The 12,737-nt window shown below is 38.0% G+C and overlaps 1 protein-coding gene across 1 annotated transcript; it reads right to left on the bottom strand.

Annotated features, from left to right (window-relative positions):
- Window positions 1-216: 216 nt before the first annotated feature.
- On the bottom strand, window positions 217-3,368 carry LOC142948701 (uncharacterized). Its single transcript, XM_076090836.1, has 7 exons — window positions 3,227-3,368; window positions 2,554-2,646; window positions 2,314-2,457; window positions 1,763-1,905; window positions 1,528-1,628; window positions 996-1,120; window positions 217-275 (listed from the first exon to the last, which is right to left on the bottom strand). The coding sequence occupies exons 1-7, from the start codon at window positions 3,366-3,368 to the stop codon at window positions 217-219; spliced, it is 807 nt and encodes a 268-aa protein (XP_075946951.1).
- Window positions 3,369-12,737: the final 9,369 nt, after the last annotated feature.

The raw sequence follows: 12,737 nt of genomic DNA, 5'->3' as shown, positions 1-12,737 counted from the left end.
GAATTTGGAGGCAGCAGGTATATCAACGTGCACGGAGGGCCGGACGTGGGGGGGTGGGGGATCAGTGTGAGCCCAGCAGTAAACTTTGTCTTTGGGGCTGTCCACATGGCTCCATGTGCGTCATACATGAAAAAGATGAGATTTATCTCTTAGAGAATGGAACAAAGTAGACATTCACCCACTGAGTCACTGAGGAAGGTACTTTCTCTTGAACAGTTATGGCCACTGTTTGGAGAAACTGTTCTCCATCAGGATGTTGAGTAAGTCCTCACCACCTGAGGGTGCAGCAGAGCAAAACATGTGATGCAGAGAATCACAATGTGGGAGCTGAATTATGAAAAGAGTAAAACCTGGAGAGGATCATGGACCTTCACGAGAGCAGATGCAAACCTAACTTGATGAATTGTTGTATTGGAAGATATATACAGGCAAAGCTTGACTCATGCAGAAATGAAATGTGTCAATACTTGTATGTAGAAGGAAGAGAAGTTAAAGTAGAGCAGGAAACTTAAAGTAACGGAACGAATCATTTTTATTCATACATTTATTAAGCAGTGAATTAAAATATGAATAACTATTTATTTTAATGAGCAGAAGAAATTCCATATACTTGTATATTTTAAATAGAAAACACAAAATAATAATCTGTTGGCATAATTGAAACAAAATGATCCAAAGCAGTCAATCAATCACAAAAACATTTAAAAATGAAAAATTATATTTTATGGATTATGATTACATCGTTTTTAGGTTCAGATTTTGGTGAGCCGACAATAATAATACACATCATTTATCATATTCATCATTTAAAGCAATGAACCAGGCTAGATATGTATGTCCACATTAGACACTTTGCTTATATAGTAGCTTGCTTAGCATTACGTTCGTGCTGTCTTGTCAACTTTAGCTGAAACTGGAGAACGCGATACAAAGTATCTCCCTGTTTTTTGTCATTGTTTTGTTGGTTTGGAGTTATGAAGGCAACGTCTTCTCACATATCCAGAGTTTCTTATGGTCACACCGGTCATCATTCCAGTTCTTTTCCAAAATATGGTAGCTAATTTCTGCGCAATCTTCATCCCTTAACTGATGTCCATTTGGCTCCGAAGGGGCCCAGAAGCTGAAACCCCAAAACAATAAAGGAACTTCCATTTTTAAAGAACGCACACCAAGAAACAAGAAAGCAACCCAACATCAACTCAAAATCATAATGTTTCCTTAGAAACAGTGTTTTATTGAGATTGATAGAATTATCAACATAGATTAAAGATCTAAAGTCTATCAGCTGTGTAATTTGACTGACAGAAGTCTTTAGATCTGTATCAGATTAACCCTTTGAGATGCATCATTTCGTTTTTTAAGGAGTCCCAAAATGTTGTTGTAATGTTCATAAAGGTTGGTGGGTTAATAACATTTAACAGTTTTTGTTAAACTACCACAATAATGAAAGAAAGATGAATAGAGCGATAGTATTGGTAAGTGGCTGGCCACACTGCACCATGACAACAGATAAGTTAAGTAAAGTACCTTTTGGTCAGCGGAGTCCCATCCACCCATTTCCATCTCCCCTCTGTCTCTCGATCAGTGAGTCCAATCCACACGGGTTTTTGGAGACGTCTTATGAAGTCCTTGTTGACAGAGAGAAAAAGACATCAACATAACTACGATATGCACAGTTTCATGCTGTCATCCACTTCTGTGACATTGCATTCATTTAGTTTTTTCGCTCTTCACACACACACACACACGTACAGACAGAGACCTGCTCTTCTTTGCTGTTGATAACCACCAGGTCTGCAAATCTGTGCACACAGTCCTCTCTGCTCTCCAGCCAGGACTTCGCCAGTGAAGAGATGTAATAGACACTACTGCTGAAATACACCCATCCCTGTTTGGTATACTGATCTGTTTCAAATTGAAAAAAATAATAATAATTTAATTGGACAAAAATCTTGAAAGAAATTAGTAAAAATAGTTAGTAAATACAAAGTTAATTGATTAACAATACATTTGCATTTTGACAACAAAGGGCAGAGATAAAATAGATTGTACCAGACAGGGTGTAAGTGAGTTGAATCAGAATACACAATAGAGTTGCCTCGGCCACTAAATACCCATGAGCCTCATTCAAATACTACAATGTCAAGATTTAGACCTGAATCCATCAACAACAATACTAAATACCTTTACATTGGTTTTCAGCTGAAAAAGGTGATTTGGAGGTTAAGTTACTCTTTGATCACGAAGAAGAGTGATAACATTAACTGAGGTTTAAGTTATTAATTCGGCCTGCTAATTAAGAAATAAACGTACCCCGAATTTTTCTCTGAAGATCATTCCTCTCTTTGGCCATGTCTTCAACTCTTTTTTGGAGCTGGTCTTGTACTTTAGTCAGGTTGGTGTAACTGGTCTGTAACAGGACCATCTCCATTTCCCACTCAGAGTTGCCTTTGCTGTCTGTGTTTGACACATAAACAAACAAACAAACAGAGAGACACTGTCAACCAGTATTTTCATCTCAGGGCTTCATCAGCATGCTAACAAAGTACTCACACAGGCAAACTGAAGTTATGAGTCCAGTCAGAAGGAGGAGACACAGCAGACCCAGAAACACTGCAGCAGCTCTGCAGGAACTCTTCTTCACACCTTCAACACCTGAAGATAGAAGTCATGCATTTTATTTCTCAATGGAAAAACACAGGTGTATTTACAATGATAAAATGAATGATGGCTGAATTCCACTCAGTGGAGAATCACTGGTATGGTGCGTACTGACTCACTGGAACAATAGCTTGCAGTAATGAAACTGAGCCTTCATTAATGTTCTTAGTTCCAGCTTTGCTTCTCCGCCTGCTCTGACAAGTCAACATGTTAACTGTGACAAAAGAAGACTGATGTGAGAATTTCCTTTTTCTCTATTTTTGCTCATCAGTGACCATGTTGTTCTTCATGGCGTTTTATGTTTAGCTGTAATCCTTAAGTTTTTTAGCGCTAATAAAAAAAAACATTAATCACAGTAAACCAGACTCTCACTCTCCCCTTCCCCTTCACTCTCTTGCTCTTTGACCCTCCACATTATCGTTCCTGATAATAGTCTTTGTTTCACTGTAAAAAATATTTAGTCGTTCCTGTGCTGCCTGTGTGTGAAGAATGTTCACATATTTACATGAACCTGCAGTCAACATCCTAAATGTGTACACATGACCAGTTTGGATGTATTTATTACCTGAGAGTGACGGTCCAGTTCTGTTTGGCTCCAGAGTGTCGATCAACATATTTTCATAAACACTTTCAGAACTTTTTGACAAACTCTTCCTTTTGCCTGATGATTCCTCTACATTGGCATAGATGTCCATCAGTTGATCCATGTTGTTCAGCTGTATTGACTGCACAGTTTGGTCCTCAGTGTACCAATGTCTTGAGAGTGTGCTTCTGATATGACAAATTATCGTTCTGAGATAAACTCAAACGAAGCGACAAACACAAATAGTAACACAGATGGCAGCACACCATTCACGCATGTGATTCTCAGCTTACTGTGACAGGAAACTGAGGGCTGGTGGGATGAGTTATTTTAGTTGACCACTTTTACCTGTTTGGTCTTGCAGGTGCATGATGGGAATCAAAAACTATCATTGCTAAGAATGAGTAAATGAGTATTCAAATACATGTGATGGTAAAATTATAATGATGGACGGATAGACGGATAGATAGATGAATGGATGGATGGATACTCTTTACTTAAGGGAAGTTGAACTTCTAAAAATCTATGACCACATGAAGTTTCTTTTGCCAGTACAGCATGTACTCTATTTTTGATTTACTTAAAGACAGGAAAGAAGACAATAACCCTCACAGTATATATGGTGTTGTATTACTACTATAAGAACTGAGTTTAACAATCCACTACCACAGTTGTATGTAGTTGGACATAGTCAGAGTAAAGAAGAAGGTGAATCTGCAGGCTTTTAGTTAATAATAGTTGAACAAAGAAGAGGGAAGTCATTACAGTAATTATACTGCATCACAGCCCAGTGATTTCCTCTCTTTTCTTCCCTTTAACAAAACCCATATGAGCTCTTTTTACTTCCCTGTTTCCTAGGGCAACTGTACAGTATATAATCCTATAAATGCAAAAATATTGTGGGATTGTTCCAGTCCAGAGTTGAATTAGGTGAAGTGAGAAGACAGCATGACTGAGGATATATATGCCAAGCCAGACCTCACCAAAAAAGTTAAATTTCAGAAAGGCGTGAAGGAGGACAGAGACACAGACGTCTGTGATGACATCGACAATGTGAGGATTTATGACAACTTCAGGGCAGAGGAGAGTACGCCACCGGAAAAATCAGAGGACAACATCACTGAGCAGCCAAGTATTTATCTGTCCTACACACATAGCATGTTGTATTTACTGTAGGATTAGACAAATGAGACATAAAAAAAACAACTGAAGTTTATCTATAAGGCAATTTTTAAACATGGAAAATAACTAATTGTTCAAGAGTATGGTCACTAATTCTCAGCTCTCATCAGTACTGTTAATTTGTGCCCACAGCCGTTTCAGTCAATGTGAGTTCAGAAAAGAGGAATGTGTTCGGAGCCGCTGCGATGCTTCTGGGCCTGCTGTGTCTTCTCCTCCTGGTGGCGGTCATTGTCCTGGTGGTCCTATGTATGTTTTACAAATGCATCTATTCTAGCCAATGGTTGTAAACGTATAAATATATATATATATATATATATATATTATATACATATAAATAAATATATATGATGTAAAATATCTGAGCCCTTCACATGTTGGACCCTTGCTGTGGCAGATATTCTAGAGAGAAATCGACTGGAGGTGGAAAATGCCAACATGACCAGCAAGAGAGAGGAACTACGGACGAGTTTCAACGAAATGAAAAGCCTCAATGTCAACCTGACCAGCGAGAGAGAGGAACTACAGACAAGATACAGTGAAATGAAAGGCTTCAATGTCAACCTGACCCTAAAGATGAACCAGTTAGAGGAGGAGAAAGACCATTTGAAGGCAACGAACAACAACCTCACCAAAGAGAGAGATAAATTACAAGACCGGCTGGATGGTGAGTGAAAATAAGAGGATTTTAATCAAAAGGATAGTTTGACATTTTGTAAATTAAATCTAAGCACGTTCTTGCCGAGAATTTAGCCTTACGGTAAATAGCTGGAGCCAGCAGCCAGTTAGCTTAGCTTAGCACAAAGACTGGAAGCAGGGGTAACAGCTAGCCTGTCTCTCTCCAAATATGTAAAATAAAATCTGTCTAACACTGAAGCTAAAGCTCATTAATTAAAAAGTTATATAGCCCAGCGTTTGTTTAATTTGTTGAAAAAATAAGTTTTTTTCTCTCATTTAAGTTTTTAATCACATACAAAAACTAGGCCTGTCAGACTGCAAAAACTAACAACAAACAACAAACAAAAACAACAAAAAGGAAACATGACAAATAACCATGAAAATAAACAAAACCACAGAATTAATTAAATAAAATAGAAAACAAAGTTTTGCAGAATGAGCCTTGCTGCTACAATAAAACCATTAATGACAGCCTGATCTCTGTTTTGGTAAGGCCTGGTGGCATAAGCGATTTGTCTCTGAGTAGACATCATTTTGGGGATTCCGGTAAAGGCTGTTTGAGTCGCCCTAGTTTATTCCGTACCACCTTCCAAAAAGGCATCACCTTCAAACACCCCCACAGAGCATGTAGAAAAGTGTCCATTTACTTTATTACATTTCCAGCATTTGCGATCCTGCTTTAAGCCCATTTTATACATTTTCGGGGGTGTAAAGTAATACCTATGTACAATTTTGTAATGGATAAACTTGCTTCTTGCATCCCTTATAGACCAGCCTACATTTGATATTAATTGTTTCCATACATCTTCTCTAATCTCATTGCCAAGATCCTTTTGCCATATCAATCTCAGGCCTTCGCACATATTTGACATTTTCCTATAAAATATAGAGGCAGAGTGTAATGTACGGGAAGCACTAGAAACTCTTGAATCTTATTCTCTTCTGTCTCTTCTCTTTTCAGTCCAAACACTGACCCTATGCTGCTCCTCAACTGTAAATACTTCCAGAAATCCATTCATTTCAAATGCTATGTTATATATTTCCATATTTGGAAGAGCTAGTCCCTCACTAGCTCGTGAGGCAAAGAGTTTTTTCATACTAATTCTCGGCCTTTTGTCATTCCACAAAAAAAAACTTAATTAGATGATTATATATTCCCTCAGAAATGGTTTCTGGTATCATCATAGAGATGTAATGAAATTGTGGAACTACCACCATCTTAATGATGTTATTTTTTCCACATAAAGTAAGATTTATCAATTTCCATTTGTTTAAATTTTACTTAATATTTTGCATTAAAGGGACCATATTGATAGAAATTATATTTTCGATATCTGAACACAGCCTAATACCCAAACATGTCAGTCATCTTGGGATCCATTTAAACTGGAATGTATCGAGCATTGATCGATTACATCCTCTTGATATCGGCATGCATTCCGATTTTTGCCAATTAATGTTATACCCTGATATTTTTGAAAAGGATTAAATTGTAGATAGGACATTAGGAATTAACATCAAAGGGTCCTTGATCAGTAGTAAAATGTCATCTGCGTAACAGACTATTTCTTGACTGGGAGCAATCGCCAGGCAACCAGCAGAGACTCCAGTGTTAGGGCTACTGTCCCGGCCAGAAAATAAACAACCTAACTCCCATAAAATGGCTATTGTCATTTTTACACTTTGATTTTTGTTTCATCTTCAGTGGTACGGATAGGCAGATTGTGTTACCCTCAAACAGAGCCAAGCTAGCTGTTTACCCTGTTTCCAGTCTTTATTCTTAAACTAAGCTAACTAGCTGCTTCATATTTATAGTGCAGACACGGCAGTGGTATGAATCTTATCATCTAACTCTCAGAATTAATATGGAGAAGCTAGTTTCCTTTCATGTTCAACTACTCCTTCAACAAATTTTCACTTTTAGCTTACCATTGTTTAGATATTTAGCTAATTCAAACAGATGAGAGATGACCAACAGACAGTACAGGATATAAAAGCAAAAAAGTGATGTTTGCCTAATGCTCTGTATTGTGTTTTGTCTTTTATCTTGGCATGGGGTTATATACAGTATTATTTGACAGAAGGCGAATAATTTTTTGTTGTTAAACAGAGAGAACATGCTGTCCCAACAAATGGACAAGGTTTGGCAATAGTTGTTATTTAACATCCACCTCAATGGAAAACTGGTTTGACAGCAAAAAGAACTGTAACGATGATGACTCACAGCTGGTGATCATATCAAGCAAAGAGGAACAGGTGAGTGGAATAAAAAAATGTCTCTTTCATTTGAACTTGAGTACTACTCTTTTTCTTTTACATTTTTTGTAAATGCTACCAAAATACAAAACCTGCTTCCCTTCACAAACTCATTCCATTAATATTAGGAGTTACATTTTACAGTGTTATTGATGTTCAAGATTTGCATCAGAAATACATGTAAACAAAGGAGCCAAACAAACCTATGTTTTTTAATAACGGAGTGAGAAACATATATGTTCACTTACTTTAATTTTGTTTGACAAAAGCAGGCATTTGGCCTTTTCAAAAGGTGGAAGTAGTAAAAAAAAAAAGAAAAGGTTAGTGCAGGAAAGCAGGTTAATTTCTTCCTTAAATGTACGAAAAGGGAAAAGAAAGTCTGTAGTGACTTCTGCAAAGCTGCAGAACAATGTGAACAATTTAAGAAGGAGATAAAAAAGGGGAAATGATGCATTCAAACCTGTGAATATTGTGGAAGCAGACAGCAGACATTTTGACACGTCACAGTGTGAAAGGCACAGGTGTTACTAATAACATTAACAACGGCTCCGTTGAAGTGGTAAGACATGACAGTGTGACTGTGAGCCAGCATGCTCAACTCCAGGACCCTGAAACTCAAGCAGCTAAATGTAATTCAGTCGTCATTCATTATATTATTTACACCAGTGCTTCTCCTACAGTGACATGTCAGGTAGGTGTCATCAGGAAGGCACCTAATCTCTTTGGAATAACAATAAATAAAGAATAATAAATAATTGATCATTATCTTTGAAATCTAGGAATTCATCAGCTCGTTTAAACAGCGGACGTGGATTGGTCTGACTGATGAAGAGAGCAAAAATGTTTGGAAATGGGTTGATGGAACGCCACTTACCGAAATGTACGACTTTTTCCAATTTCTTATTCATTGACTGTCACTGTGCCACGTTCAAATTGTGTGTCAGAACAGGAAAAGAAACAGTGCCTATTCTATTAACTGATCAATTTACATTAAAGCTCAGGGCTTCCAGCAGTCTTAACTTAACACAGAGAAATGATCCAGAATCTGACTCTCACAGAAACATGAGCTTGTTTGTTTATATTTAATTTTTTGTTAAAATGATAATGATGTGGGACCTCACCTCATTATAACGTGCTCTGAGAGAACAATGTTAACAGTATTCATTTGTAATGGTTTAAATCTTTGTTCATCTCTAGGTACTGGAGAATCAAGCAGCCGGATAATGAAAACACGGAAAACTGTGTTGAGATTTCAACGGGTTATTCAATTACAAACTGGAATGATTTGCCCTGCTGGTACAGATTGCACTTTACCTGTGAGAAAATACTTGAATAAAATCAAATTATTGTTAAATGTACTTGTATTTATAGAGCACCTTTCTAGTCTTCCGACCACTCAAAGTGCTCCACACGACATTCACCAGTTCACACATGCATTCACACACTGATGGCCGAGGCTGCTGTGCAAGTCGTCACCTTCCCATCAGATCTAAACTCACGAACACTCACACACGGATGGCACGGCATTCGGGAGCAATTTGGGGTTCAGTGTCTTTCCGATGAGTGGACCACCCCGCTCTTCTTCTGAGCCAAAGCCACTCCATTATTTATTATTGTGCATTCTTGAACTGGTTCCACATTTGTTTTGCTCTCAGACATGGACTATGTCAATACTGTACATTCTGCTCCTCAGAGTACAGGGGTGAATCTCTGTGCTGTATTCTTTATGTACAAGAAAGACCCTGAGCTCTGAGTTCAGTAATAATAAATTCAATTTATTTTTGTAAGGGAGCCTGACCAGAGTAGCTAGGAAGGTATAAGGAGGCAGACAAGACAAACTGTGTCCAGGTATAACAACAACTGGCCCCATGCTACACAGGCTAACAAATAATATGTACAAACAAAAGAAAACAAATAAACTGTTAATATCATTATAACTGAGGGAAACCTAACTCAAAGTAATGGATCCGATATTTACATCTGATGCACACCTGGCGTCCATTTTATTGCAAGACAACCTATATTAGCTTGCCCTCAAGTGGACAGAGGTACACACTGACATCCAACCCCTTTCACAGTCAAACAGCTACTGCTTGGGTAGACCCATCCATCAGCTGTACCATTCCTGCAGGTAAACTCTCATTCATCAAACCAATAAACATTAACAAACTTAATGATGGTAATTGTAAAAAGAAGTGTTCATGATATATGAACTATGGGGAAGCAACATGGTAATGATGGTGAAAATGGGGACAAATGACCCATTCTCACCCACTTTGTCAAAGTGAACACCAGTGGAAACATCAGAACACAATGCAGATCACACTAACAGCACAGTGCATGCTGGGAAGCCATCAGACTACATGATGCTAAGGTGCTCTGGCACACCTGCAGTGGGTGGCTCAGACGAACTTGTGTTCGTTCAGGTCCAGTTATGCTCGCAGCTGTGTTTTAAACCTTCAAACTTGAAGTTTAATGGACACGTTCTAACGCGCAGTTCTGCTAGTGAGAAGCTAAAGAGCAACAGCCCTATGTAGTTTTGATGCACAGGTATTAAAGGCTCTGGACATCCACACAGGTGTTTTGACTTTGGCTGATTAGACCTCTAGTTGGTTGGAGTTCTGCTAGGGATCACGTGACGTCCGCATGAACTATAGGTCTAATTAGGCCACCTGTGTGGGTAGACTGTGGGTGAGCAGGGGCTGTAATGCTGGAAGAGTAGGTTATCTGAACAGGAATGTACTACAACACATTCACCACATATGACTTGTCATAGTAGTGTAAGTCGTGCAAATGTCACTTTATGTAAATAATTTCTTTACATTGTAGAGCAAGACACAACAATTTCTGTGCAAAGATAAAGATAAACTAAAGCCTTCAAAAGTAATCATGAAGAATATTTCACTGTGAATATTAGTGATTCCACTTTTGTTTGTTTACATTTTCTGTTCTAAATGCCTGTTATGACGGTTTCTTTATCAGGTCATAGTTTTGTTGTTGTATGGCACAAGATAATTACCATATCAACACATTCACCACATATGACTTTTGGATATTTTTCTGAGTGAAGAATAGAGAAAATTGTTGAACGTAGACCCTAGATCTTTTAAATCTATATTCAAAATGTCATTGGTTTGTCTCAGCCTCCTTACAATCACTCATTGTTGTCTCTGTTTTGGTTAATTTATTGTATGTTTTGCTTTTCTGTTAACAATAATTGGTCACTGAAACGTGACCATTTATCTCTGGTTATAGACAACAAATCAAATGTCAAAGCTCACTGATGACCAGGTAAACTTAAGAGGAACAAGCAGATGCCAAAACTGTAATTACTCCCAACTTCCTGTTTCTCTGCTCTTCCCCTTTTGGCGTAATCAGTGTGGATGTCCATCCTCATTCAGAAAACAGACACAACTATTATATCAAGATTTAAAACAAACTCTGCCATCAATCGTTAAGTTATATTAGCCATAAAATGTCGGGGGACCTGTACGCTCAGTCTGGCATCATCAACCAGGTTTACTGTGATCAGGACGACACGGAGAATATAGTGAACATCTATGTCAGCGCTGAAAGCCTGAGAGTGTATGACAACCCCTGGGTGGAGGTCACGTCACCAAATGCACCACCTGCAGAGGCTCAGCACCCAGGTACGGAAACGACGAGCATGAGCAACGGATTTTATTCTCTTCATTTTTTATGTTTCAATTTCATTTAATGTGTTCAGTGTTCACCTTCAGTGTGGTTTGGTAGTGTGGTGCAGCAGTGGTTTTATGTTGATTTTGAAGAGGTGTTAGTGAAATTTTCTTGTATTTTATTAATTGCAGCATTTAGTACTGTAGAGCTAAAAACAGTAATAGATGACTGTATCCTCAAAATGTATTGTTTCTTTTTGTCAGTCATCACCAGAAAAAGGAATCATGTCAGAACTGTTTCAATGTTTCTGGGTGCGCTGTGTCTTCTCCTCCTGGCCGGGATTATTTTTCTCGCAGTCCAAAGTGAGTTTTTTCTCATTCTGTTTTGGTGTTAGTAACAAGAACGTTAAAGAAATCAACACTTCACATGTTGATGAATGTGATGATAACTTGTAGGAATATTCAGTTGCTGTTTTGTTGTTCCCCCAATAGGGAATAAAGACAAAACCAACTGGAGAAGAGAGAGAGACCATTTATTGGCAGATAATGCCAATCTCAGGAAAATAATTGACCAGTTAACAGCCAATAACACTGAACTCAGCAGGGAAAAAGATGGCGTGTGGAGGAGGTTTTGTAGTAAGTAAAAATGCTGTGTCTTCACAACAATCTATTACCATACAAGGTCCTCTGTTTCAGACATATTTGGGTTTGGCCGGCTGTAGCTCAGTGGGTTGAGCGGGTCGTCCTTTAACCACAAGGTTGACGCCAACTCCTGCTGTCTGCATGTGTCCTTTAGCGACACACTGGACACTATGTTGCTCCCCGGGGCACCTCACAGCAGCTTCTAAATGCTTAGGATGGGTTAAATAAAGATGTCATACTTCATGTATGTACCTGAGCGTATGACGATTCTAGTAGAGTTTACGTAATGTGACTGACGGCTATGATTTCTAGTGTTGTGATATGTGGTGGCATTTCAGATAGCAAATAAACAAAACACAATACACACCTATGGCAGACAACACAACGGCACCTTACAAACTATTTGTATTGATCCTAACCCTGGATGAATGTAAATGTACAATTTTGAGGTACTTGCCATTTACTCAAGTATTTCCCTTTTATACCACTTTATACTTCTACTTTTTAATCCATTACATTTATTTGACAACTCTAGCAGCATTGCAGATTTAGCTTAATGCAACAAATAAATCAACAAATACAGGATCAAGTTTTTTAATAAATTAAGCTACTCTGTTATATAATGTATATTATTTAGAAACGGGCTCCTCTGTTTGACTACTTTTACTTTTGGTTCTTTAAGTATATTTTGATGCTATATTTTGTACTTTTACTAAAGTAACATTTTAAATGCAGGGCTTTTATTTGTAATAACGTATTTCTACGTGTGTCCCAGATGTTTCTGTCCAAAACAAAGGCCTTTTTACATCTGTCAGACACCTGAAATGTATAGCAGAGCTGGTGATATTGATTAACATGAGGTGTCTTTTCTGTGCTCTGAACATGTGATTTAGTGTTCTGCTTTTGAGTGTTTGGACAGTATTTTGTTAAACGTAAAAATGTAGAATGTCAGTTTGGCTCTTTGTATTAATTAAGATTTTAGGGCTTAAAACTTGAACTCCGTTGTGAAAACTCAGCAACAACAACGATAAAATACTGTAATGTCTCCCTTTGAAACACAGAACGGAAGCCCCAGAAATGTAAGAACCTGGATGATTCCTGAT

The sequence above is a fragment of the Anarhichas minor genome, unplaced genomic scaffold (genome assembly GCF_050575085.1).
Source record: "Anarhichas minor isolate MPS153535 unplaced genomic scaffold, ASM5057508v1 ptg000012l, whole genome shotgun sequence".
Lineage (NCBI taxonomy): Eukaryota > Metazoa > Chordata > Actinopteri > Perciformes > Anarhichadidae > Anarhichas > Anarhichas minor.
The sequence above is the reverse complement of the archived record's forward strand: the minus strand, read 5'-3'. Positions and strand labels throughout refer to the sequence as shown.